The 27331-nt window shown below is 42.8% G+C and overlaps 1 protein-coding gene across 3 annotated transcripts in view; it reads left to right on the forward strand.

The window, feature by feature from the left end:
- Nucleotides 1–16: 16 nt before the first annotated feature.
- The window catches only part of TAF1 (TATA-box binding protein associated factor 1), a 30006-nt gene continuing 2691 nt past the window's right edge, over nt 17–27331 (forward strand). Inside the window, exons 1-38 of one of the 3 annotated variants that reach the window (XM_059483068.1) lie at nt 17–150; nt 814–931; nt 1502–1618; nt 2362–2481; nt 3078–3151; nt 5135–5353; nt 5789–6007; nt 6202–6403; nt 7268–7381; nt 7901–8068; nt 8451–8578; nt 8681–8788; nt 9614–9787; nt 9868–10041; nt 10125–10229; nt 11274–11474; nt 12409–12550; nt 12993–13123; nt 13656–13736; nt 14141–14290; nt 14429–14548; nt 14715–14890; nt 15614–15849; nt 17104–17311; nt 17551–17716; nt 17866–18077; nt 18321–18429; nt 18622–18720; nt 19290–19467; nt 20385–20452; nt 20828–20950; nt 21315–21407; nt 21484–21568; nt 22070–22137; nt 22216–22332; nt 25048–25173; nt 26754–26852; nt 27071–27221. In XM_059483068.1, coding sequence (XP_059339051.1) covers nt 25–150; nt 814–931; nt 1502–1618; nt 2362–2481; nt 3078–3151; nt 5135–5353; nt 5789–6007; nt 6202–6403; nt 7268–7381; nt 7901–8068; nt 8451–8578; nt 8681–8788; nt 9614–9787; nt 9868–10041; nt 10125–10229; nt 11274–11474; nt 12409–12550; nt 12993–13123; nt 13656–13736; nt 14141–14290; nt 14429–14548; nt 14715–14890; nt 15614–15849; nt 17104–17311; nt 17551–17716; nt 17866–18077; nt 18321–18429; nt 18622–18720; nt 19290–19467; nt 20385–20452; nt 20828–20950; nt 21315–21407; nt 21484–21568; nt 22070–22137; nt 22216–22332; nt 25048–25173; nt 26754–26852; nt 27071–27221 — 5305 coding nt within the window. In that variant the 5' untranslated portion in view covers nt 17–24. Of the gene's footprint in view, nt 151–813; nt 932–1501; nt 1619–2361; nt 2604–3077; nt 3152–5134; nt 5354–5788; nt 6008–6201; nt 6404–7267; nt 7382–7900; nt 8069–8450; nt 8579–8680; nt 8789–9613; nt 9788–9867; nt 10042–10124; nt 10230–11273; nt 11475–12408; nt 12551–12992; nt 13124–13655; nt 13737–14140; nt 14291–14428; nt 14549–14714; nt 14891–15613; nt 15850–17103; nt 17312–17550; nt 17717–17865; nt 18078–18320; nt 18430–18621; nt 18721–19289; nt 19468–20384; nt 20453–20827; nt 20951–21314; nt 21408–21483; nt 21569–22069; nt 22138–22215; nt 22333–25047; nt 25174–26753; nt 26853–27070; nt 27222–27331 lie in introns of those variants that run through there. The other 2 variants (XM_059483066.1, XM_059483067.1) reach the window with 2 other exon arrangements.

Consider the following 27331-nt stretch of genomic DNA (forward strand, 5'->3'; position numbering starts at 1 on the left):
CTCGCTCTCGGTGGCGCGGCAGCGATGTCGGACTCGGAGAGCGAGGAGGAGGCGGACGGCGGCCGCGCCGAGCCCTTCTCCCTGGCCGGCTTCCTCTTCGGCAACATCAATGAGGCGGGGCAGCTGGAAGGGGACAGCGTCCTCGACAAGGTAGGGCCGTGTCGCTCCGGGAGGGCACGGCGGGCGGAGGGATGGGTGAGCCGGGGTGCTGGGAGGGACCTGTGGGCTATCCCGGGGTGAAGAGAGGGTGACCCGGTTTGTGCCGGGATATGCCGGGCTCTGCTGCGGTGAACCGGGATGTATGGAGGTGCACGGGGTGTCCCAGCATAACCCGGGATGTGTGGAGGTGCTCGGAGTGTCCCAGCATAACCCGGGATGTGTGGAGGTGCTCGGAGTGTCCCAGGATAACCCGGGATGTGTGGAGGTGCTCGGAGTGTCCCAGGATAACCCGGGATGTGTGGAGGTGCTCGGAGTGTCCCAGCATAACCCGGGATGTGTGGAGGTGCTCGGAGTGTCCCAGGATAACCCGGGGTGTATGGAGGTGCTCGGGGTGTCCCAGGATAACCCGGGGTGTGTGGAGGTGCTCGGAGTGTCCCAGCATAACCCGGGGTGTGTGGAGGTGCTCGGAGTGTCCTGTGGTCAGCCGGAGTGTCCCAGGATAACCCGGGATGTATGGAGGTGCTCGGGGTGTCCCAGGATAACCCGGGGTGTCCCGGGGGATGCTCGGGGCGGGCTTTGGGGCAGGACCCCGCAGGCTCCCGCGGGGCTCGGCCCGGCCCGGCGCTCGGAGCCTCCCAGCTCTGGTCTCCCCAGGAATCCAAGAAGCACCTGGCCGGGCTGGGCGTGCTGGGGCTGGGCAACCTCATCACCGAGATCACCGCCAGCGAGGAGGAGAGCGCCGAGAGCGAGGGAGCGCACCTGGACGAGGAAGGTTTGGCGCTGGGGGGCTGCGCTTGGGGAGCGGAGGGGCTGCAAGGGCACAGCTCTTACCGGAGAGAGCAAAATGCACCCGGGTCTGCAGGGAATATCGTGGTGGTCTCTGGCCAGAGCCTCTCTGTCAAAGGCTTTCCCTTCTCCACTTTGCCAAACAGAATCCCACGGTAGCTCTTGATCAGTTCTGCACCTTTTTCCTTTAATTTTTTACAAGTACTTTTTCTTTTACTTGTCTTTCCCCCTTCATAAATGAGTTTAATCTGTGTTTGTATTAACGAGGCCTACTTAGCACACAGTATAATATCTCTTTCTGAACTTGTTGAACAGTTTTCATGAGTAAGTTCTAAGTGCTTCTTGTGCTAAATTTGGTTGCTTACCAGTCTTTTAGGGGAAATTCAGAGCCATGAGAGCTTTTGATTAAAATGAGGGGAACAGTAATCTGGTGGATGATGCTAATCAGGTAGTTTTGTTTTTTTAAATAAAGGAAGCATAGCAAAGGATTCATAAGTACCTAGTGAAATCTGATGTGACTAATATAACTTAGGGTAAAGTTTTGTGTTTCTCCTAGGCTGGGTTAAGAGCACAGAGGATGCTGTTGATTACTCAGACATCACTGAAGTGGCAGAGGATGAGAGCCGTCGGTACAAGCAGGCAATGGGCAGCCTGCAGCCAGCTCGAAGGCCAGGTAAAGGGGCCCAGCACTGCAGCTCTGCCTGCAGGAGCTCTTTTGGGGCATTGTGCTTTCTCACTCCTTGCTTCACAAGCCCAGTAACTGCTTTGTGAAACTCTCTTCACTGGATGAAGCCATTGCTTGCTGTCTTCCTCTTTTAAGGAATCAGTTCCTTATTGGAGTCACTTCAATCTTAGTATCTCCTGTTTTACTCTTGATTTTTTTTTAAGACTCTGCAGAAGGTACCTTGGTTCTTTTGTTGGTCCCAGATATCTCTGTCTGTATTCTGGCCCAGAATATGCTTTCAAAACCAAGCAGCTTTTCCATTTCAGTAGCTGCTGGTATAAATGCTACATCCTGGCATATTCTTTAAAGGTGTCTTACAATTAACCTTTCTGCTGACTTTCTGTGGTTAGGGAGAAATGAAGATGACTTGGACTTTTTAACCCACATTTTCTTTATTTGTTCTACAAAGAGTGAATGAAAGGATGTGATGATAGAATATATGAACACACATAAATTTTAAGTGCTTCAGTCATCTTTCTGTCAGTTTCTCTTTGTCCTTCCTTCCTGGTATTTTTTAAATTTACATCTTGCAAGTGAGTTTGTGCAGGAAGCTGAACTGGTAAGAGTTTTCATCTAGTTACAAGATAAGAATGGTGTCTATGCCATCAGGTTTGAGACAGAATAAATGGAAAGGGTGCCTGGTTTTGTTTTATTATCTGCTTAACACTTGGTCTTGTCTCCTGCATGGTTAGATGAAGATGAGGATGATTATGATGCTGACTGTGAGGACATTGATTCCAAGCTGATGCCACCACCACCACCCCCTCCAGTACCTGGAAAAAAAGAAGATGAAAAGGATGCAGCTGCCACTGGTGAGTGAGGACTTTCTTCTTCTCTCTGGCAATGTGAGTGTCTGAAGAAAGTGAGAGCTTCTGTGTAGCAGTTCTGCGGCACCACGCGTCACCCAAACTCAGTCTGCAGGCTGCATCTGAAGGTGAGTATTTGTGGTGTTGCAGGGTTGCCTGAAGCCTAGGGGGAAGTATTTTATTTCCAGTGACTGTTAAAATACCTGTATTGACAATGAAACTGTTTTTTTTATCTCATCCTCTCAGTTGTGACTGGGGAATTCACCTGGAACGCTTAGGATAAAATGAAAGGTTAAACCAGAATGGTACTTAAACTGCCTGCACAGGCTTAATTTTTGCATAACTTCATACAAACAGTAAATGTGGCACTATGGCGTTATGCTAGGGGAGAGGGAGGGGACCTGTTTGGTTATGAGGTGCTTGTTCTATTGTAGTATGTGAAGATGGAGACGGTATCATTTTGTCCTCCATCATTGCTCCTTCCTCTGCTGCCTCCGACAAGGTGGATTTCAGCAGCAGCTCTGATTCTGAGTCAGAGATGGGACCTCAAGAAGCCAGGCAGGCAGAATCCAAGGAAGGCAAACTCACACTTCCTCTTGCAGGAATCATGCAGCGAGATGCTTCCAAACAGTTGCCAAGTGTTACAGAGCTCTTCCCAGAATTTCGACCAGGCAAGGTATTGTAAGAGTTTTGTGGAGGAGATGTGTGTCATGTAAGCCCTCTGAATATGCATTGTACAGTGTTCAGGGGTATCTGCTCAGTAATCACATAGATGTTCTTGCTCACTCAATACTTTCTTTAGCTTCTGTTTCGAGATTGATTTTATCTAATAATTTTCCTGCCATTTGCAGGAATCTCTTAAAAAGCATCCTATAAATCAGGGTGTGAATGTTTTGCTGACCATAGCAAAGGTGTGTTGATTTGATACTTTTGCCAGATGATTAAAAATCAGTGCTAATCTGTCTGCTTCCTGGCTTTTCTGGTAAATACTTGCTCCTCCTTTTGTGCTGTCCTGAACTTGGTGTGCTTTTTCTGTAACAATTTGTGATCTGTATCTTTACTTAATTCTCTCCTGTAATTGCTCTGAGCATAAATCAGAAACCACATCAAAGCAAGTTGGTTCAAAGAATGGTTGAGTTTTGCACAAAGTGAATTCATTACAATTCTTTCCTAAATGCTCCCAAATAGAAAATGCAGTTTATGTATTTGAGTAATTATTTTGGAAGTTTTAAAGCTGTCAAGAAGAGAGGAAAAGGTAGGAGGAGAAGGACAATGAAGATGGGCTTAGAGTTGCCAAACAGATAGTTGTGGATAAGGGTAACTTGGTTTTATGTGTGCCTCAGAGAGTTTGTGTAAGGAGATGAATAATTTGCATAATTTATGTCATGTTTTAATGATTTAGCTGAACAGTGTCTATTGGTAATCTAGGTAAGGCTCTAGCACAGAAGTTTCCCTTCTCAGTGTTTTCTAGGCTTTTGCAAACTTGGTATTTCCTGTGTATCAGTGTGTTCATTCCTTTGATGCTCAGCATCTAATATCAGAAACTGGCTCAGTGTTGGGTGTGCCCAGTGGGTGCAGAAATCATTGCAAGCAATTAATGCTGAGCACTTGCCATGATTAATTAATGAGCAATAGAGCTGGCAAAGCCTGAAGCCCTGTAGATTTTGCTATGAGGATGGGTTGCTGTGCATGTTAATGTAACATTGTATTTTTGGATGAAACCTCCTAAAATAGCATGTGCAGAAGCAGACTTTTGTGTCCATTTAACCTGTTAGCAGTTTAACTATGTCTGAGACCTTTGCTCTTCATGACAGGTCATTGAAACTGGATAAAGGGTTTGTAAATAATCTGTGGGAGTTTTGGAAAGAGGGTTTACATGGATAGGCAGAGGTGGACAGAGTGGTCATATAAACATTTCCTTTGGGGATCAGTGTAATAGATTAACAGAGGACATTAATAGGGTGTATCTGCAAATCTTTGGTTCCTATTCTTGCTTCCTAAATATGTCAGTTAACTTAGAAATATTTTTTTTTACCTCTTTAAGAGAGTTCTTAGAAGAAAATAATAAATTTAAGTGTTTAGAAACCAGCAATCATACCCATAGAAGGAACAGGAGAGAAAATGTATCATTACCATGAGTGCAGGTTATGGAGGTGTGCAGTGTAGGGGAACCACATTATAATGGAAATAAAAATAAGTGTATTATTTCTGGGCCATATTATCTATCTGTTTGCTTAAGAAATCTCTATATAACTCTCTTTTAGCTTGTCTCTTTTGCTGATAATTTTATCAACTCTTCATCAACCTCCATCTGTCTTTCTGAAGATTGTGGCTTGTTCAGAATGAAAATCAATTGCTTCCAGGTGGTGTCTAACCACATGTCCAATATGTAAAGGCAGTCTTTCTTCCCTCTGACTTTCTCTGTGTCTGAAATTAAGAATATATCCTTTTGAAAAGGAAGGATACATCAAACAGAAGGATCAGAAACTTCTTTTTCGAGTATAACCAAGAGGTTGTTGATTGCATTGGGAGCTGGGGTTGTACCACAGGCCAAGCTTCTGAATTTCAGAGTGCTCTCTTGCATTAGTGTTCTTCAGGTGAGGGCAAGCATTCCACAGTGCCTGTTTTAATCTGATCCTCCTGTTTTCTCCCGTTCCAGGTGCTGCGTTTCCTGCGTCTCTTCGGCCCTGGGAAGAATGTGCCGTCGGTCTGGCGAAGCGCCCGGAGGAAGCGCAAGAAGAAGCACCGGGAGCTGGCGCAGGAAGTGCAGATACAGGAGGGTGAAGTTGTGGTTGAGAGTGGAGTGGAAGGAAAATCTCCTTGGGAGTATGAGTTTGCTGCTCCTCCCCCTCCTGAGCAGTGCCTTTCAGATGATGAGGTGGGATATCTGAGACTTAGAGAGGGTCACCAGCTAGTGCTGGGGGTAGTAGTAGATTGGACAGTGACTTTTAGAGGAAGGAGCTTTTCCCTCAAAAGAAAAGTGGAGAACAGACTTGGCTTGTATTCCAGCTGGGCAACAGCTCTTCTCCAAATACTAGTCAGTGACTTCAGGTGATTACCTCTTACTGAGAAGGCTGCATCTGTGGTACAGGATCAATAGGAGAGCTTACCCTCTTTGTATCAATGAAGAAATCTCTGTGTTCTTGGAAGTCTAATTGCAGAACATTCTTGAGGCAGCTAGTAAGTATGGAAAAGAACTTCTTAGAAATGCTTTTCTTCTATGGGAGTAAGCTGGGAAACTTGGGAGGAAGAGACTCTTACTGACACTTAGATAAACCACCAGTGTAACCATTCCCTCTTCGCTGTGCTTCAGATTACCATGATGGCACCTGTGGAGTCAAAATTCTCCCAGTCAACTGGTGACACAGACAAGGTGACAGACACCAAGCCCAAGGTGGCCGAGTGGCGCTATGGCCCTGCCCAGCTCTGGTACGACATGCTGGGCGTCCCTGAAGATGGCAGTGGCTTCGATTACGGCTTCAAGCTGAAGGAGAAGAACGAGGAGGAGGCCAAAGGAAACACAGAGGAGGGGGTGAGTGGGGCAAAGTGTGGGGATGGATGTGGGGATTGGTGCACAATGAGAATCCGGTGATGGGCTGGTGGATTGTTGTGCACTGTGCAGAATGAGATGTTGAATTTTCCTCTGTTCGTTTGCAATGACATCTTTCAAGTCACATCTTCCAATGTGACTTCCACGTCTTCCAAGTTCTTATTACTGCCTTCCAGGATGCAGAATCGTCGAAGGAGAAGGATGATCTGCTAGCTGATGAGCACTTCCTCATGGTGACACAGCTCCAGTGGGAGGATGATGTCATCTGGAACGGGGAGGATGTCAAGCACAAAGGGACTAAGACGCAGCGTGCGAGCTTGGCGGGCTGGCTGCCATCCAGCATGACCAGAAATGCCACTGCCTACAATGCCCAGCAAGGTGATCAGGGCTCTGACAGCAGCTTTACTTGCTGTAGTGAGCTGGCTCATTACATGCTCAACTGCAGCACTTAGTAAAATTATACATATACAGTTGCATGTCTCAAATGTAGAACATAATTCCCCCTGTGAGGGAGTGCTTTTTGGAAAAATCACAGCTCCCCTGAGAATTCTGAGACTTGGTTTCTTTCCAAAACCAGAGTAGGTCACTTCTGTTAAAAAAAACCCTATCCCAGCTCTGTCGTTCTTCTTCCCATGTGGAATACCAGATGCTGGATCCATCTACATTAATATCAAGCAAAGCTGCCCTTAGAATCTCCTCTTTCTATAGGCTAGTGGAATTTTGTTTACTTTTGTTTTTAATTGGAAGAATTATGTAAAAGTCTTCGGAAGTTTCTCCTCAATTAAAAATTGTATACTGTTTTTTCTAGATAGGAAGTAGCAATTCTTACAAGCCTTAGTCTTCTTTTAGACATGGATGCATTTTAAATTGAAATTGTTCACATAGAATGAATGTTTGTTATATCTTATCCTGCTTTTACAAGGAAAGACTAATGGGGATGTCAGATCTTTATTGGGTACCAGTGTCAATTCTTTAGTGTTTAGCTGTGAGTACAAGACACTGAGGTGTTGGGTGTGTGAATTGGAGGTTCTTTGAAGAGGCTACAGATTCCAGCAGTCAGCTCTGTGTGAAATGTGTTTTTTTAAGTTTTCCCAGTTCTAATTACACATATGTGATATGAGCAGTAGGTCCATCAGGCTGAGAGTCACTCTCCATGCAATCCCCCAGTCCTGGTTTGAGGCACTGCAGTGCCCCTGACCCTCCCACTCAAGCTGACCTTGCTTTTGATTTCCTTTTCTCTAGGTTTGAACCGCAGTGGCTCTTTGCTCAACTCACCAATTCCTCTAGCACAGAAACCCAATGTGGCAGGAGTCCTGGGCATAGCAAAGTGCAAGGAAAAGGCCCCTGAACAGCAAGGTAATGGCCCATGAATAGGTACATGTGACACATATTTCTGTGGCAGAAGGGCTACTTGTTTGCTCTAAAACTTTTTGGAGGCTGTGTTTCAATAGACCAATGTCTCTGAGCATTGGTGTTGGTTTTCTTAGTTTTTACAGAGATGGGGTAACTGAGAGATGTTTTAAAAGATTTTATTCCATTATCAGTCTCAATGAATAGTGAGACACAAGAGATGTAAAACTCAATGCCGTTCCATCAGATGTGCAAGTCTGTGTGAACTTTCTATCAAGTTTTAATAATGCCTTACAAATCCATTTCCCCCACGTTGGTAAAGCTCAAACTTGGGGCTCTACTTCCTCTTTGCTTTCAAGATCAGTTTTCTTTTGCCTTTCAGAGGTCTTCCCTCAGGAAGCCTGAAAGATGGGGAAGGTAGAGGGAGTAAGATGTGGGAATGAGATCTGAAATAGTTTTCTGCCAAGGCTGAAACAGTTTTCTGTGTATAAAATTCTCAAGGGTTCTACTTTATGCTTGTTGCAGTTTCCCTGGATGAAGACAAGCCCTGGTACTCCATTTTCCCAATTGACAATGAAGAGTTGGTGTATGGCCGTTGGGAAGACAATATCATCTGGGATGATCAGGCAATGGAAACCTACTTGGATCCCCCTGTCTTAACACTTGATCCAAATGATGAAAACATAATTCTAGGTACGTTTATGACATCCAGAAATTTGACTTGAGTGGGAAAAGACAAAGGGAAATGGAAGCAAGGGTTTATTATCACACTGTAGTGGAAATAAATGGACTGGGGCAATACTTACAGCCTTCCTTTGTTCTGGATTTTGAAGTTAATTTGCAAGTCAAAGGCCTAAGCAGAACATGGCGATGCTAATAACCTTTATTGGTGTGGTGTACACATTCAACTTCCAAGTTAAATGCACTGACAGGAAAGCAAAAATGAATGCCTTGAAAGTTAAATTCAATGTGATTAATCTGGCTCTTGATGTGTTTTAGGAGTGACTGTCTTAATTTGACTTGCATGCATGTTGGTTTGAAGAGGGAAGGTAGGGATGTAAACTTGTGCTTTTAGAAATTCCTGATGAAAAGGAAGAGATGACTTTGAACTCTCCATCCAAGGAGAACAAGAAAGAATCTTCTCTAAAGAAGAGTCGGATCCTGTTGGGAAAAACAGGTGTCATCAAGGAAGAACCACAGCAGGTCAGCATAATCTTTAGCATCATCTCCAGGGTTAGGAATGATGAGGAGGGAGTGAGATTTGTTGGTTTTTTTGACATCTTTCTGTGTTTAAAATTGAATTAGAACATGTCTCAGCCAGAGGTGAAGGATCCCTGGAACCTCTCCAATGATGAGTTTTACTACCCCAAACAGCAGGGACTTCGAGGAACCTTTGGAGGAAACATCATCCAGGTAGTCACAATAGTCTTCACTGTGAGTGAGAGAGCTTGAGTGCCTTGGTAGGAGGTTTCTAGCTGAGGGTAGGACTGAAGATTTTAGAAAAACAGAATTTAGATTACAACAGGTCAGTTAAGTGTTCATGAAAGATATTTTTAATGCTCAATTAAAATTAGGAGTTTGAACTAATTTTTATTGATTGCCCTATCAAACTGAGGTTTAGTTGCTTGATCTTCCTGTGTCCTACTCACCATGCTTTTGTTTGGTGTCTTGTTATGTAGTATTCTTTGTAAACCAATAGTGGGAGGGGAGAAGGAGGTGCAGTTTGTACTTCTGCTGCTACTGTGTGTCTTAGTCTGAATATTATAAAATTAATTTAGTTACTGGTGAATATGAATTACTGCTCACTAGGCCTAGGTGAGGAGATGATAGTTTTTTTCTTCTTTCTTTGTGGAATTCAGTGACTTGTAAAACCTCATCTAACTCCAGCATCTTCTGTAATGGGAAAACTGTATGTTATTCCAAATGAATTTCTCCCCACCAAATAATGGTTATATATGTAATTCCTGATTAGTAAAAAGATCCCACCATTGGGTACCATTTGAAATGGTAAAATTGAAGTCATCCCTGTATGCAAAGGAAAGATCTTTATATGGAAGTAAGGACTTTTCTGTCAAAAGTCAACATTTATGATGACAAGTGAATTTCAATGCACTTGTACTTCTGCTAGGAAACCTAAAAATATCCCTGGGCTCTCTTATTTAAGGTTTAACAGGATAAGATGATGGTTTTACTTTTGAGGTGGTGCATGTCTCTTAGCACAGCTTTGTTCTGTACCAGCACTCCATCCCAGCAGTGGAGCTGCGCCAGCCATTCTTCCCCACCCACATGGGTCCCATGAAGCTGCGGCAGTTCCATCGGCCTCCCCTGAAGAAATACTCCTTTGGTGCCTTGTCCCAGCCCGGGCCCCACGCTGTGCAGCCTCTGCTGAAGCACATCAAGAAGAAAGCCAAGGTCCAGTTGTTCCTGTCTGTGTGGCCCCTGGGCAGCTGGGTGAGCTGTTCTGGTGACACTGTCCCCTGTCCCCGGCGCAGATGCGGGAGCAGGAGCGCCAGGCCTCCGGCGGGGGGGAGATGTTCTTCATGCGCACACCCCAGGACCTCACTGGCAAGGATGGAGATCTCATCCTGGCTGAGTACAGTGAGGAGAACGCCCCTCTGATGATGCAGGTTGGCATGGCAACAAAGATTAAAAATTACTACAAGAGGGTGAGTATCAGATTCTGCTCTTGGATAGTGATTTCCCTCTGCCTCTCACTGAGAGCTAACAGCGCTTCCATTGCACCTTCCAGAAACCTGGCAAAGATCCAGGAGCTCCAGACTGTAAATATGGAGAGACTGTTTATTGTCACACTTCTCCCTTCCTGGGTTCTCTGCATCCAGGCCAATTACTGCAGGTGAGAAATGAGGTTTTTACATTTAAAAGACTGATAAGTTGGACATGGCATAATAGGCAGAGTAACTTTTACAAGCCCTATTTATTCAATCACAAATAATGCTCAGCTTCCAAAAAACCCACCAACTTCCTTTTGAATTCCAGTTTATATCTCTTTGCTTACTAGTAATAGTAATTACTATTAGTAATTCTATTCCTAGCTTTTTTTTTTTTTAATCTCTGTTGCGTGCTTTTTAAAGTTATTGTAAGAGTTACAAGAATTGCAGGAAGTGAATCTTTGCTGTTTTGCTTAGTAATGGTATTAGAAATAGTGTTAGAGAGGACTGAGGGCAAAACCAAAGCTGCTTGAATGCTGAGAAGCTCAATAAATAGGTGTTGGAGGGGATAGAAACATGGATTTCTCACAGTCCAGGATTTTATGTGTACCTTCTGAGAATTACACTTCTAGTTTTTGGATGCCACTTACTAGTCAGGTGTACAGACTTGTGCTTTTATGAGCCTCTCTCTGCTGTTAAAATACATACATTTGAGATGGGGAGAGGAATTAAGAATGTTACAAGGACCACCTGGCTAATAATCCATTAATGTAAATATAAATGGATTTCAGTTAATGCTAGTTGCTCTTGCTGCAGCAATAATTCTTCCATTCTGTACCACAGGATAAAGGTAAGGTGAAGGTTCACATTAGAGAGTTATCACAGAACTAACAATGCTAATTGTGTGTTTGGCTGGTTTCTATGGTTATTGTACCCTTTTGCAGATGTGTTCTTTCTGCCTTTTATTGAAAGTGCCTCCTTAAAGGACCTGAAGTACCTCCAAATGTCCAAAGAGCCCTTCAATCTCTGCATTTGTTCTAGTGTTTCTTAAGCTTTTGTTCTTCAGCCTTGACTAGTCCCTGCACATCTACATATACTGTGATATAAATAATGGCGTACCATTGCAATGAACCTTGGGGTGTTGTTTTGGTCTTTAAGATCTTTTTTGTAGATTGTATCACAGAAGATTTGATCAAAACTTCTGAACTTTGATTTGTTTCTCTTAACAGGCATTTGAAAACAATCTTTTCAGGGCCCCCATCTATTTACATAAGATGCCTGAAACAGATTTCCTGATCATCAGGACACGCCAAGGTTACTACATTCGAGAACTGGTGGATATTTTTGTAGTTGGGCAGGAGTGCCCACTCTATGAAGTACCTGGGCCCAACTCTAAGCGAGCTAACACACATATCAGAGACTTCCTGCAGGTTTGTGATAGGAGATTATTTGGGGATCTGGGGGGGTCTTTGGGGCAAGCCAATGGCATAGGCTTGGACCTTGGGACAGTCTTGATTTGAGGATCTCATTGTCCTGCTGTGACTCTCTTTTTTTGTTTGTTTGTTTTCTTGTCAGATGAGAGCACTGTAAGAATTGGATGTTAACCAGTCAGGCCATTTTGGTTTTCATTTAACCAAAGATTTATAGCCTGTCTCTTCTGTTTTAATGGCATCCTGTCTTATAAGTAAATGATAAAGGCTTTTTATTACCAGAATAAAAGGTCACAAAATTATATGTAAGTGTACAAACGGAACAAATTAGACTGGGTTTTGAAGTGCTTGTGCTGTGTAAAATGTCACTTATGGGTTTTACTAAGAATCAGTTAAGGAAGCTTATCACTGTGCTATCAAACAGCACAGAAATAGTTGCTTCATAGGTCTTGTTGTGGTTGAGCTTTAGGATGATCTATGAACACTCAATAATTATCCCCCAATTCAGATTTTGGAGAAATTTCTAGTAATTTACTGTCAATTAAATTCAAAATTATAACTCAAGGTATTTGCAGAGCAGCTCATACCTGTTCTTGGTGATTGTTCTTGCAGGTCCTTTCCAGGATTAGACATTTTTTACCTTAAATACCTTTTTTTTGAGTTCTTTAGCCCTTTGGTTATTCATGCTGTACTAAAGCATGACTGTTTCTAATGTGATAAAATGAATTTTCAAGACATATACTTTTTCCACGTCTCATTCTCAAAAGCAGCTGAACCTGAAGCAGACACACAGCTTGGAAAACTTCACTGAGTAAATTTATGAGAAACAGTTGTTTTTAAGTAGCAAATCTGGAGCAGACACCAGAAACATCGTGTGTACTGTCTGTACAAGCTGGTTTATTGTTTCTTTGGACAAATGGGTGTTGTTTTGTAGGTTTTTATCTACAGGCTCTTCTGGAAGAGCAGGGACCGTCCACGGAGGATCCGCATGGAGGACATCAAGAAGGCTTTTCCCTCGCACTCCGAGAGCAGCATCCGCAAGCGCCTGAAGCTCTGCGCCGATTTCAAACGCACAGGTACTGAGGGGTTTTCTTGGGTGGGCAGCCATCCTGTGCTGCTCCTGGAGCTCCCAACACAGCACAAAGAGAGAACATCTCCTGATAAACCATTCTTGAAAGCTTGTAGAACTGTAATCTGACAGGGGTGCTGTTTGTTCCAGTTTTTAAGAATGTGCGCTTTCTTTTGACACAAGTGTGCTTGATGGTGAGAAGTGACTACATTTAGTAGTCACTAGAATAGTGACAGTAGACACTGGTCACAAGTTTAGACATTTTTAATAACCCTTTGGGCATTTTTAATAACCCTTTACTCATTAAAGACACAATACAAACACATTCCCTCTCTGTGTGGCTGTGTTGTGTTGTGTTTTGCAAGCAAATACATGCAAATGCAAGCTGGGACTGTGATGGCATCCAGCATGTGGGAAACCACTCAGTGTTTGACCTGTGCATTTTTCAGGAATGGACTCAAACTGGTGGGTTTTAAAGCCGGATTTCAGGTTGCCAACAGAGGAAGAGATCCGAGCCATGGTGTCCCCAGAGCAGTGCTGTGCCTATTACAGCATGATTGCAGCCGAGCAGCGGCTCAAGGTAAATCCTGCTAAATCTAAGGCAAATTCCTGGCACCCTGGGAGGGGTGAGCCTAGGTAACACCTCCTCTCTCAAGCTAATTCTGCTATAAAGTAGGCAAGGTAGGTCCCTGACTGTTGTGTCACTTGCTAAGTTTACTGCTGCATAAAAGGGAATTAAGTTTTAAAGAGAGAAACATTGTATTCTTACCACCTATTATCTCAACATTGAATTAGCTCAAAAGCACCAAAGGGAAAGTACAGGAAAGGGCTTATGTTTATACCTGGCGCTCTACAGCTGAAAGTGACCAGCAGGTGGCTGTAAGAGACACTGAATATTTTTTTTTTATTTGAATGCACTGTTATATATGGAGTTTGTCAAAATACTGGGCAGTTTGACATCTCTGCTACTCTTGATCACTGTGAATCTTGCAGGCAACTGTCTGTGTAAGTTTGCTTGTTCAGCATGGCAAGTCTTCATGACTTCTAGATCTGTCTGCAGTAACCTTTTTAAAACTTCAGGTTCTCATTTTTTCCCTAACATTTCTCTGCAGGATGCAGGTTATGGGGAGAAATCCTTCTTTGCTCCAGAAGAGGAGAATGAAGAGGATTTCCAAATGAAGATTGATGATGAGGTATCATCAGAGTGATGCATGAGTGTGTACACCAGTATATAAATTTAAATGGCAGGAGAAAAATGAGGTCCTTGTATTTAAAGGACATATTTAAAGTCTGATTCAGTGCTTTCAATGTTCACACAGCTTTTTTTGGGAACTTCTGCTGGCAGCTCATACCTGTCTTTGGTGATTGTTCTTGCAGGTCCTTTCCAGGATTAGGCTTTTTTTTACCTTAAATGCCTTTTTGTGAGTTCCTTAGCATTTCAATTATTCATTGAAGTGTTATCAGGGCAGCTGAAGGATCAAGAGGAGAAATTCACCCTCATTGTGTCAGATGAAAAGTTCTCAGTATGACTGGGAGAATTGCAAAATAAAAGCTTGGACTGTAACAGGGTTGTGATTGTTTATTTTCTCGCTGACAGGTGCGCACAGCTCCCTGGAACACCACACGAGCCTTCATTGCTGCCATGAAGGGCAAGTGCCTCCTAGAAGTGACTGGTGTTGCAGATCCCACTGGTTGTGGGGAAGGATTTTCTTATGTCAAGATTCCAAACAAACCAACCCAGCAGAAGGTATAGTTCCCAAGGAGCAATAGCTGGGAAGTCATGTGGGAGAAGTGAACTAAATAAGGGACATCAGGAAGAGAAAATACCAGATGAGCCTAGGAAAGTCTCCTTTAACATTAATGGGCTGAATATTCCTCTGAACAGGACGATAAAGAGCCTCAGCCAGTGAAGAAGACAGTGACTGGCACAGACGCAGATCTGCGCCGGCTTTCCCTCAAAAATGCCAAACAGCTTCTGCGGAAATTTGGAGTGCCTGAGGAGGAGGTGAGTGTGAGCCCAGGGCAGGCTGCATGCTTCACTAAGGCTTTAGCAGCTGATGGTGGAAGGGATGTATAAATTTCTACTTTGACCTCATGGAGAGGATTGAGATCCACAGCCAGGTGCCTCAGCTGTGTGTCTCTAGAACCACTCCTTGCCTTCCTGTTTGCAGATAAAGAAGCTGTCCCGGTGGGAGGTGATCGACGTGGTCCGTACCATGTCCACAGAGCAGGCACGCTCAGGGGAGGGCCCCATGAGCAAATTTGCCCGTGGCTCTCGGTTCTCTGTGGCAGAGCATCAGGAGAGATACAAAGAAGAGTGTCAGCGCATCTTCGACTTACAAAATAAGTGCGTTCTTATCTGATGTTCACAGCCTTGGACCCCACCCTGTCCCCACCTCAAAAGTCCAGCTCTGTGCATGTCTGGGGCTCACTGATATGTGGTGGTGTAGGTGTTCATTCAACTTGTTTGGCTCATGCAATACAACACTAAGAAAGAGGCCTTTGGCTGTTAATAGAAACCCTCAGAATAATAGAAACCCTTGTTGTCACAGACCTTTTGGAAAGTTAGAATGTGTTGCAGAGTCACAACATGAGGTGTTCTGCAGTTCCACACATCAGTAGTTCATGACTTTCCCTTTCCCTTTCCCTTTCCCTTTCCCTTTCCCTTTCCCTTTCCCTTTCCCTTTCCCTTTCCTGTTATGAACAATTTGCCATCTCTCTCTTGGGTAGCAGGTACCAATTCTATGTCCTATTCTTAGAACTGCCAAAATTCATGATTACTCCTTGTTCTGGTCTGAGACTTGAGTGATGAGGGGATAAGGTATTGTTAATGAAGAAGAGATCAACTATTTGGAAAAGATTGTCTTGAAACAGTTGCTCTTTTAGCAGGGGTTAAAAGGAGGACTGAGAAGGAAATATGTTATGCCCGTTGTAGTAGTGATTTGTATCATTAATTCTCAAATCTTTGCATCATTTTTACCTTTGTATTTCTGGGAAAGTAACAGACTGAGGTTTTTTTTTAATTTGGGAGGGCCACATTCACTGACTTTTAGGATGCTTCCTATTTCAGGGTTCTGGAATCCACTGAGATCCTGTCAACAGACACAGATAGCAGTTCAGCTGAAGACAGTGACTTTGAAGAGATGGGAAAGAATATTGAGAATATGTTACAGAACAAGAAAACTAGTTCTCAGCTCTCTCGGGAGAGAGAAGAGCAGGAACGGAAGGAATTGCAAAGGATGCTCCTGGGAGAAGACAATGACAAAGATAGGGGCAAAAAGGACAGGAGAGACAAAAAGGGGCTGTGTAAGTAACTGCAACCACCAGAATTATGCCTGGGAAGGGATGCAGGACTTTATATCAGGCTGCAAAGTGTGCTGATCTGGCCACTCAAGAGTGTGGATTCCTTACAGGGAGAATGTATAAACATGCTTATCTGGGGCTTTTCCCTCTCTGGGGGTTCTTCCTTCTCTTGAGCACTTAGTGTCTGAAAGTGCATGTGAAGTGTATTCTTTGCGTCATATCTTTTGTTTATTTTGAACTATAAACTTACTCTGGTATTTCTTTAGATAGTCACTGCTGCTTCCTGCCGAAGTTTCTTTTTTTTATTTTATTTTGAGTGGGGAGCTGGTTTTTTTCAGTATTTTTCTCAAGATGTCTTCACACATAGTTCCTGCAATCATCTTACGGTTGTGTAGTTGGATCTTCTGTGTACACACAGCTCTGTGTGTGAAGCAGACACAGTCTGCAGGCTGATAGCAGTGTCTGTTACACTGTGTGCTGTGGCAGCATGTTTGGAGGTAAATTGGGCAGCTGCCAGATTTGGATCTCCTGGAGATGTGCTTGTTTTCAGTGCATTCCAACAGAGAACTTGACATGTCCCTGACTGGCTGGTAAAACATTTGGCCTGTGAATGAACTTCATGAAGGTGCCCATGACCATTGTTACTTGTAGAATGTGTGTGAGCAAAGCTGAGCTCTGCATCTGAGTCAATGTTATTGTTGCCACCTATTCTCAAACTGGGAATAAATCACTAATAAATAGTTACCGGAATAATTTATAAGGCAAATGTGGAAGATTTTTGATGATTATTACCTCATGAAAGATATCCAGTGTTACTTTGTACAAAACCTTTCAACCTGAATTATGAATGGTGCTGGAAAGATTCTGTGCTTACTTGACACACTGGTTGGAGCACTCCTTGGAAAACTGGATAATTCTTGACCCTCAATAACCATACCTATGATGAAAAGCACCGTAACTAATCCATCTGCAGGGCCAGATGCAATTGCATTGCAGGTTGTACCTGTGGCTCCTTGTTGACTGTAGCTGTTCTTTCTGGCTTTGTAATCTATGTGGATAATTAGGTATCTTTGTTTCAGCTGGATTTCATGTCATCATAAGAGAACATGAACAAGCAAGGAAAGACTGCTATTAGGTTTTCCTGAGTGGGTGTCTTGGAAGCTTTTAAGCCAAAACTATCTGCTGTATTTAAACAATGGTATTTCTACAATGTGGAAAAATATTAGAAGCAAATAAAGCATTTTCTTGTGCCAACAGCTTCAGCAGCCTCAGCAAACTCTCATAAGGATGATGACACTGCCTCTGTGACCAGCCTGAATTCCTCTGCCACGGGCCGGCGCCTGAAGATCTACCGCACGTTCAGGGACGAGGAGGGCAAGGAGTACGTGCGGTGTGAGACGGTGCGGAAACCCGCGGTCATCGACGCCTACTGCCGCATACGGACCACCAAGGACGAGGAGTTCATGTAAGGCCTTCCTGCTCTCCTTCTCCTGTCTCTTAACTTTGCCTGCAGGCTTATTTTATTCCATTGACAGCATGAAGAAATGTAGAATTGAATGTAGAAGCCCGGCGCAGTAATTGTGGAGAGAAAGAGGTTTAATGGCTGTCCCTTTGGAGAGTGTCACAAACTTTGAGCTGACAGAAGAGTACCTGGCAAATCATGAGCTAGGCTGGAAAATTTCTGTGGTTTTTCCCCCCACCCAGACGGAAGTTTGCTCTGTTTGATGAGCAGCACCGTGAGGAGATGCGAAAGGAGCGGCGCAGGATCCAGGAGCAGCTACGGAGGCTAAAGCGGAACCAAGAGAAGGAGAAACTCAAAGGCCCTCCAGAAAAGAAGCCCAAGAAAATGAAAGAGCGTCCAGACTTGAAAGTAAGCATTCCATACAGGTTCTGGCTACTGGAGAAATTTTGTGTTCTAGTGATGTACTAAAGATCTCACTGGGGGAATTTTAATGATGCCTTGCCTCAAAACTGGAAGCCCATTTGTAAATTCTGATCCATCACCTTCTATTTTTGCAGCTAAAATGTGGAGCATGTGGTGCAATTGGGCACATGAGGACTAATAAGTTCTGCCCTCTTTACTACCAAACAAATGCCCCACCTTCTAATCCTGTTGCAATGACAGAAGAGCAGGAGGAAGAGCTGGAAAAAACAGTCATTCACAATGACAATGAAGAACTCATCAAAGTTGAAGGAACGAAAATTGTCCTGGGAAAACAACTGATTGAGAGGTAAGGGAAAAAGCAGAGATACTGGTGGGGATAATAAGAATAAACAATGTAGAGCTTAATGCAGAATACTCATATGTGTATTAATCACATAAAGTGACAGGGATTTACATAAACTGTTAGTACAGAATTTCCATTAAGCATTAGTTATTATGGGGGATGGAACCAAAACCAATACTGGGGGACAAATGATCTTGATTTACATGAGGGCTGGAGGAAGTATTGTGCTTTTTTGTTTGTGCCTAGTGCTGATGAGGTCCGCAGGAAATCCCTGGTCCTGAAGTTTCCCAAGCAGCAGCTTCCTCCGAAGAAGAAGCGTCGCGTAGGGACAACGGTGCACTGTGATTATCTCAACGTGAGTGAAGAGTTGCTGAGCTGATTGCAGCACCTCCATTTCTGTTTGTACCAGCTGGCCAGGCCCTAACTGCTCCTGTGCAACCTCCTCGTGCCTGCCCAGAAAATTAATAAGCTAAATTGTCTAGGATTTCTGTGAGTAAATGTTTTGCATCTTGGGACTGCCTTCATTTTTCTGCCTCTGATTTTTCAGCGTCCCCATAAATCCATCCACCGGCGGAGAACAGATCCCATGGTGACACTCTCATCCATCTTGGAGGGCATCATCAATGACATCAGGGATCTTCCCAATGTAAGTTTGAGCTAGGACACATAAATCCTGCATCTCAAGCAATATGGTTGAAGTAGGGTATGTGTTGTAGACACCAGAATTTGGCTGGTTTTGTAGGTACATGTTAAAAGCTCATATGTGATATTTTTAAAATTTTTTTTCAACAAAACCAGCACAAGATGAATGAAATGTAGCAGTGTGTAATGCTTTTGTATATGTGGTACTGGAGAAGATCTGTCCTTCACTCTTTTCTGACCAGACTTTGCCAGAAACTTGCAAAATAAAAAGATTAAATGGAATATTTGAGTTGAAATGAGAATTTAAAAGTTCAGTTTCTCAACTTCTGTGCTGCAATTGAAAATACCACAAATTCTCAGTGAGATTTTCCTTCTTATAGTGATATTAGAAAATATTGCATGTAAGAAAGTGTTTGCCATCATGGGGTTGATGGCAAACACTGTTTTTTATTGTGTTTTCCCTGGTGCAGGAAACGGTTTGTGTAAAGGTTTTATACATTAGTGCCTGTTTAACTGTGGAGGTTAAACTGAGATTAACTGTGCTAATAACCATTTGTTTCTTTTCCTCCTCAGACATACCCCTTCCACACTCCTGTAAATCCAAAAGTTGTCAAAGATTATTACAAGATCATTACTCGGCCCATGGATTTACAAACCCTGCGTGAAAACGTCCGTAAGAGGCAGTACCCATCTCGGGAGGAGTTCAGGGAGCACCTGGAGCTCATTGTGAAGAACAGTGCCACTTACAATGGTAAAAACACAGGGAAATCCTGTGGATGAGCTGTGGAACTTTTAGAGTCAACAAAAGCAACATAAAAGCAGAGCAAATTCTCTTCCAGATGGCAATAGTGAACGTATATTTTTCCAGATATACCTGAAAGATTATATTAATGTTAGTAAACTAATTAATTAATAAGAAAGAAGTGAATGTAGCATGTAGCAACAACTAAATGCTGACTGTGATGTGGTAATTGAAGTTCAGTTATGGGTTTGTGTCTTGGAATGACTCAATGACTGAAGACTTCTGCATGTTTCAAGTCCTGCCTACCTCCTTCATAGCGAAGTAAAATATTGTTTTCAGTAGATTACATTATTATGCTTTATTGAATGAATCTTTCAATCCAAATAGGAATAGTTCACACCCATTAAAGGCAGTGCCTTGGAGCATGCAGCTTTGAGTTAGATTACATTATTATGCTTTATTGAATGAATCTTTCAATGCTAATAGGAATAGTTCACACCCTTTGAAGGCAGTGCCTTGGAGCATGCAGCTTTGAGTAGAGTTTGCTGTCATGATTTTATATATTTTATTCTCGGTTGCAATAAACTTTTTCCCTATTTGGGAAGGTCAGGAAACTAGTTTTAAAAATGAAAGAAAGCTAGTTTAAAATAAAAGCATATATTCTGTGGTAGAGCATGTATCTGCTGGGGAAAAGTGCTGATTCATTGGCTTTATTCTGACTGCTGATAGAAATGTCTTTGTCCAAAATATACTAATTTGACAGAAAAACCTCCCAGCTGCACTGAGTCTGTCTAGACTGTGCAGCATTGAGGGTGACACTAACAGCACTGAGTTTGTGTCTTTGCTGCTTCCTTTATTATTTTGACAGTTAAATCCCTGATTTATCCTAATAAGTAAGATCCATTTTTTTTTGTGTGTGTTTGCAGGGCCAAAGCACTCACTGACACAGATATCCCAGTCCATGCTCGACCTGTGTGATGAAAAGCTAAAAGAGGCAAGTTCTGTCAATGTGCTATGGTCAGAATGGAGGGGGAGGGATGATCAGGGGTGGTTGAAGACTTTGAGAATAGATGTGCATAGACAAAACATAGGGGTTTAGGGAGAGTAGTAGAAAATTAAGGGAGTTCTTCCTCCTACCCCAGAAGGTATTTGAATTTTTACCATTTTAAACAGTTCCCATGGGAGCCTTTCTGAAAAAATGCTTGTTTCTTATTCTAGTTACCTTATCTATTATATCTTCACTATTACCCCCTGTTAGTTTCAAGTGTTTTCATAAAAAAGTGCATGGGAGTCTCTGTGGGACAGAGTATCATGATAGTTCAGTTATTAGTTTAGGGTCAGCCACTGATTTTCCCTACTTCTTTTGCAGAAGGAAGATAAGCTGGCTCGATTAGAAAAAGCAATTAATCCTCTCCTGGATGATGATGATCAAGTGGCCTTTTCCTTCATTTTGGATAACATTGTGACTCAAAAGATGATGGCAGTTCCAGATGTATGTATCTTGAGTGACTGTGTGTGATGTGCAAAACATGCTGATCTGGTTGTGGAGAAAACAGTGCTATTAAATAGAACAGTCTTCTGTAAAATTATCAATTTGTATTATATGTTCCTACTGTCAAATAGATATCAGCAGGCCTAGTTAAAAATCCAGCTGGTAGATCTTTTCTCTGTGTCCCTCCTGAACCTAAATGATTGAATTCAAGAGGTCTTGTTATAAACACCTTAAATACATTTGGAGTGTTAATCAATTCTGCAGACTTGTTTTATGACATTTGTATCTCAAACTGTAGAAAATTCTACACAGAAGCTTTCTAAACCTGTCTGTTTCCTTTTTTTTTTTTTTCTTCTTTTTTCAGTCTTGGCCATTCCACCATCCAGTTAACAAGAAGTTTGTTCCTGACTACTACAAGGTGATTGCCAATCCGATGGATCTGGAGACCATCCGCAAGGTGAGCAGCTTGGGCTGAGCAGTCTCTTGAGAGGTGTTTGGACTTGATCACTCACTGGGTGACAATTCTCTTCCAGAATATCTCCAAACACAAATACCAGAACAGGGAGACTTTCCTGGATGATGTTAACCTCATCCTTGCCAACAGCATTAAGTACAATGGTAGGTGGTGGAAATGAGGCTTCAGCTGCCTTTTGTACTTACATTAATTCATCTGGGCACCTGTACTGCCAAAGTGTTTTGAAGCCTGAGGCTGTGATTGATAAAGCGGATGATTGTTTTCCTTTCTTGAGAAAATAAATGCTTAAACAGTGCTGTTTTTCCTGTCACATGGAGCTTTATTACCATCTGGTGCAGAATGGGGCAGTTACATTGGGGAGGATGTTCTGCTTGCTCAGTGCACGTCTCTGATCCAGTGATTTGTTTCTGGGAATTTCCTTGAGACAGACAGGGTACAACCTTCCTGTTGTACCTCTAAATCCTCTAAATCACACTTTTAATTCTGGAACAAACTGGTTGTGCTATTTTAGCTGAATGTGAGCTCTGCTTACTCAGAAGAAGTTAGGATTTAGGGGTCTGTGTAACCAAAACCTGTCTTGCTGTCTTGGCAGCTGGAATTGAAAAAACCTCAGAATGTATAAAGAGATTTGTTTCTTGCTACAGGGTCAGACAGCCAGTACACAAAAACAGCCCAGGAGATTGTAAACATCTGTTACCAGACTTTAGCTGAGGTATGTGGACAACTTTAGTGGAATATTTGCAATTTGAATTTTCTGCTCTGCAACCTTAGCAAGCTTTTTTGTTCTTAGTATGATGAGCACCTGACTCAACTTGAGAGAGACATCTCTACTGCTAAGGAAGCAGCACTGGAGGAGGCAGATCTGGAGAGTCTTGATCCTATGACCCCTGGTCCCTACACTCCACAGGCAAGTGACCAAGAAAGGCTTTCACTTCCTTTTAGTTTCAGTCTCCTGGGTGTTTGATCCCAATTTTCCTCTTTGTTTCATGTTCTCCATCTGTCTGCAGTTTGTTGTTTAGTAGAGTATGTTGTTGGATGGTGTGCTAACACATACTGCTTTTTAAGAATAAATATTAGAAGCAGTTCTGATGCTTCAGAGAGTGAGGTACCTAAGACAAAGAGAGACATTTCCCAGGGAAGTTGTAAAACTGGTCTACAATGAGCTGTGTACAGTCAGGTACAGCTGAGTGTGGGTTGGAAGGTCAAGGACTGTGCAAGTGTAACATTTAGAAACCCTCAGAAGTCAAGCAGTGGACAGGTAAGGAGAACATGAGGACAAAAGATGGATGTAGTGGATTCCAGGGAGCTGTTTGGTGGTGGCATTGTTGGAAAGGCTCATTGCTGTGGGTAAAGGAACTCTCTAATAAGGTCAGCAAACTCCAACTGTACCCTCATTGCTGGGATTCTCTGCATCTCTTGTTGCAGTTGTAGTGGAAAATAACATTTTTTAACCTTTATCATTATATTATGGAAGACAATTGTGTGTGTCAGGTATTTTCTATGTGTTACAGAGCAAGTTCATGCTGGGTTTCTTTTCAGTGTTTATAGTTTGGCAAAGATTTATAAGCTACTTAAGCTTTTTAAAAAATAATTCTTATTTTGGGTTGCTTGATGTTTTTAAAAACATCAGTTAAAAACTTCCACCAGGAATGACAACTTAATTCATAAAAACTAAAATTAACTTTGGAATTTGCCTAGGAAAGCAGGGGGGTGTCATCCTAGTGTCTGAGATGTGCCTTTTGTTTATTTGAAAAAGTTCATAGGCCTTGGGAAAGATCTCTGTTTTGATAATTGAATGATAAAATGCAAATGTTGGGGTATAGGAAGACAAATCAAAACTTTATTTGCAGTTGTTCAGCCCAGTTGTAGGCCAATAATTTCTCAGTTCTTTGCAAGTCTGATGTAATTACATCTGGAAAGTTGCATTTAATTTTAGCAAAGTCAGAGCAGAAAAGAAGAGCCTGAAGTTCAGGAACAATTTAAGATCTTATAAAGATTATTTTTAAGCTAAAAAATGAGTTTAAAAATTGTTTAGGCAAGAACTATACAAAGACTGTATGGCTGAGCCAGGGTAGCAGGACACAGGAGGGTTTGGGGCAATATTTAACGCCCTCCCGTCCATCTCTCCCCACAAAAATACCCAAAATGTAGCATTTTAGGAAGGTAGAAAGTATTTGCTAGAAATCATGATCAAATTCAACTGGTTGGGAATGCTGAGACTGAGTATCATGGGAAAAGACTTTCCTGACAATAGGAAGTGTTGGGCTGCAGGAGAGTCTTTAGGGATGAGATATTGAAATGATTTGTTGACATATTTCAAGAATTAAATGGCATCAGTGGTGACCCCAATGCATCAGAGAGTGAAGGACAAAAATGCCATTTTCTCACCTGATGATTTCCTTCCCAAGAGCAATGTTACTTGGTCTGTTTTATTCCAAGCTGGTGATCAGAAGAGAGGAAAGGAGGCCTGGGCAGGGAACTGTCCTTGCTAAGGGGAAAGAGCTCTCTGAGCTTCTGCCTTGAACTTGTCACCTGAAGGCCACCCTTTCCCTCTGCTTCTGGGCAGAAATCCCACTCCCACACTCCCAAACTTGCCACAGATGGCAGGTCTGGGGGAATTGCTTGGCTTTAGTTCCCTTTTTTAAATGCAGTTGTGACAGGCAACATTTATCTCCCCATATGGGTCTTCAGAGGTTGGCCTCCAGGATATAAAAAGCAAATACAGTTGAGAGCTGTCTGTGCTACATGTCAGTTTAAATCTTAGGAAGCCTGTTTTCCCTAATTTAAGAATTATTTTTATTGTTCTTAAGACTTTCAGTATTGTCTCTGAAGTGTGTATTGTAAGGGAACTTTATCAAAATCCTAACATGTAGTTCCTCATTAACTCTTCAGAGGTCAGTCTCCATGCAAACTGCAGATTGGCTTTTGGAACATTTTATCCAAATCCCCTTTTTCTTGCCTGCATCACCTTTAGGAGTTGAGATTTATATAGGATTGATTGGAAGCTGCAGCTTTGCTGTTTCATAGGTGCTAGAGTTTTCCCAGTTCTGATTGGAACATTTGGGGCTGCAACAGCATTCCCATTATAAGGAAGTGAATGAAAAGGGCCATGCTGAGTCAGACCAAAGGTTGATGTAATCAAGTCTCCTGTCTGTGGCAGGGAATAGAAGTAGGTGGATGCAAACATGCAGTGATAATTTTTACAGCAAACCCTCTCTGCTGCTGGGAATTGGTTTTTCAGGCACCTTAAACTTGTGTTGGACCTGGACCATTGTATTTATGAGCTGCAGAGAGGTCAATTCTCTGTAAATTTATTGAATCCTTTTGGAGCCCATTTGTGATTTTGGCCTTCGTAGAATAGCACTGTATAGAAGTACTGACTTCTATTTTAAAATCTGTTATTTGGCAAACTTCACAGCTGAGGTTTTGAGCCATTGCATTTACCCCATTTCTTCTTTAAGAATAATTAGCTCATTTTGACTAAACTGTGTGTAATGATATGAACACCATGCCAGAAAGATGCATTTAGTCCTGAAATCCCAGTCTTGCCTCTCAAGATAATGTTCCAGTCTTAGTTCAGTGCCTGAGAATGTTCTGTCTCCTGTTTCCACCTATACTTTAGCCACCAGATTTGTATGATACCAGCACTTCCCTCAGTGTATCCCATGGTGCTTCATTCTATCAAGATGAAAGCAATTTGTCTGCTATGGACACTCCCATCACTACCTCAGGGAAGCGAGGAGCTCAGGTCAGAATCCTCCATTTTCTCATCTGGTTGGGGAGTTGTCTTGCATGAGCAAATTACCAAAAGGAGGCAATGACTTTGTAGGAAACAGGTAACAAAGATCAAGTTTTCCAAGCAGCGAAGGATATCCCTTCCAAAAGTTATGATATTTTCTTAATTTTGACTGCTCTGAGGCAAAAGTAAAAAAAAAAAAATTAAAGAGCACTGGGAATTGAGACACTGCAAAACAAAGAATAGAGAATCAAAAGCTGCAAAATAATCTGCCTAAGGCCAGGTATTTGTTTACTTCACTGCTTCTGGAAGTAGAAACCTGGTGACTCATGCTACAGAGGGTTAATATGCAATCCCTTGTTAATTCCGAAGAAGGAAATGGTGAAGGATATTCTACACATTCACAAGATCATAATTAGATTATTATGGTTGCATCCAGTGACAATTAGGAGCTTGGAACATATGGTTGCCACTGTAGATACCTTATAGTTGTAAAAGGAAAAGCAGACAGGTTAAAGGCATTAAATAACTAGAAATGAACTTGTTACAGTAACCACAGAATATTTTTCCTTAGCCTTTATTCTGTATTAAACAAAACAATAAATGTTGAAGGAGAGGGAATAGCAGAAGGATGTGTAGTAATAGGAGCATGAAAATAAATTACCAGGAGGATGAAGAAGGTGAGGGGAGCCATAAGACTGAAGGTGGTACCAGAAAGACTGGTGAGAGCTATTCTGAACAATGCAGGCAAACAGAGATTGGTTATGAATAGTTCTGTGTAGTATTGTGGCCATCTGTAGCTTTGTGAATGCCTTCTAGATTTGGAAGTCTTCAAGCTTTCTGTAGTAATTTATAGTCTTTGGGACAGAATCCTGCATGTCCTCTTTATCTTGGACTCATGGGGACTGTGGAAAGAACAGGAAGAGAGGGACAGAAAAAGATTTGGGGGAAATGCTGTATGCTTTTAAAATATATTATGAAAATAAGCATTTTTTTTCACAACTTAGTGCTATTTTCCAGAAATAACTAGTTGAACAAGGAACTCTGGTCTGTGAGGCTGGAGATTCAAGGATGAGCACACCAGGTAGAAGTGTGTGGAGACTGTGCTCTCTCATCTTGCAATAAAGAGAAGAAGAATCCTTGCTCTGAGAGTGATACACAAATATTTTCCTTTCTGTCTTTCCCTTCCTGTGCCTCCACACCCACCTCTGTGGCCCAGGTGTCCCTCACACCCCCAGGTGATGTCCAGCAGTGCCACCCTCAGTGTCACTGCTACTCTGGGTGATGTCCAGCAGTGCCACCCTCAGTGTCACTGCTGTTCTGGGTGATGTCCAGAAGTGCCCAACTCAGTGTCACTGCTGTTCTGGGTGATGTCCAGCAGTGCCACCCTCAGTGTCACTGCTGCTCTGGGTGATGTCCAGCAGTGCCACCCTCAGTGTCACTGCTGCTCTGGGTGATGTCCAGAAGTGCCCAACTCAGTGTCACTGCTGTTCTGGGTGACGTCCAGCAGTGCCACCCTCAGTGTCACTGCTGTTCTGGGTGACGTCCAGCAGTGCCACCCTCAGTGTCACTGCTCTTTTGTTCCCATCCAGATGCGCCAGGGGCGAGGCCGGCTGGGCGAGGAAGACTCTGATGTGGATATTGAAGGATTTGATGAGGATGATGATGGCAAGCCTAAGACTCCAGCCCCAGTGAGTATATTTACAGAAATCCCAGCCACAGTGTAGGTACTGACTTTCAGGGCTGTCTGTTGTGCCTGCTGCCCTGAGACAGGCTCTGAAATGCAGTTTGGAAAAGTTAGCACTGGGAAATGAGGGAATGAATGCTTCAGAGTGGACAGAGTGGGAAATCTCTGGTAGAAGTGGCAGCATGCTGCTGGATCTTCAGCATCCCTCTTTGTGTGACCCAGGAGGTTGAAGATGCAGATGGTGACCTTGCTGATGAAGAAGAAGGATCAGCCCAGCAGCCCCAGGCCAGTGTCCTCTATGAAGACTTGCTTATGTCTGATGGAGAGGATGATGATGATGGGAGTGATGAAGAGGGAGATAATCCTTTCTCATGTAAGTGTCCTTTTCTGATTGTTGATGAACCCAGCTGATCTCATGCTTCCATCACAAAAACATGCAGTAGAGAGCAGAGACCAAAGGGGCAACTAGGTGAACACAAATGG

The sequence above is a fragment of the Ammospiza nelsoni genome, chromosome 15, assembly GCF_027579445.1.
Source record: "Ammospiza nelsoni isolate bAmmNel1 chromosome 15, bAmmNel1.pri, whole genome shotgun sequence".
Lineage (NCBI taxonomy): Eukaryota > Metazoa > Chordata > Aves > Passeriformes > Passerellidae > Ammospiza > Ammospiza nelsoni.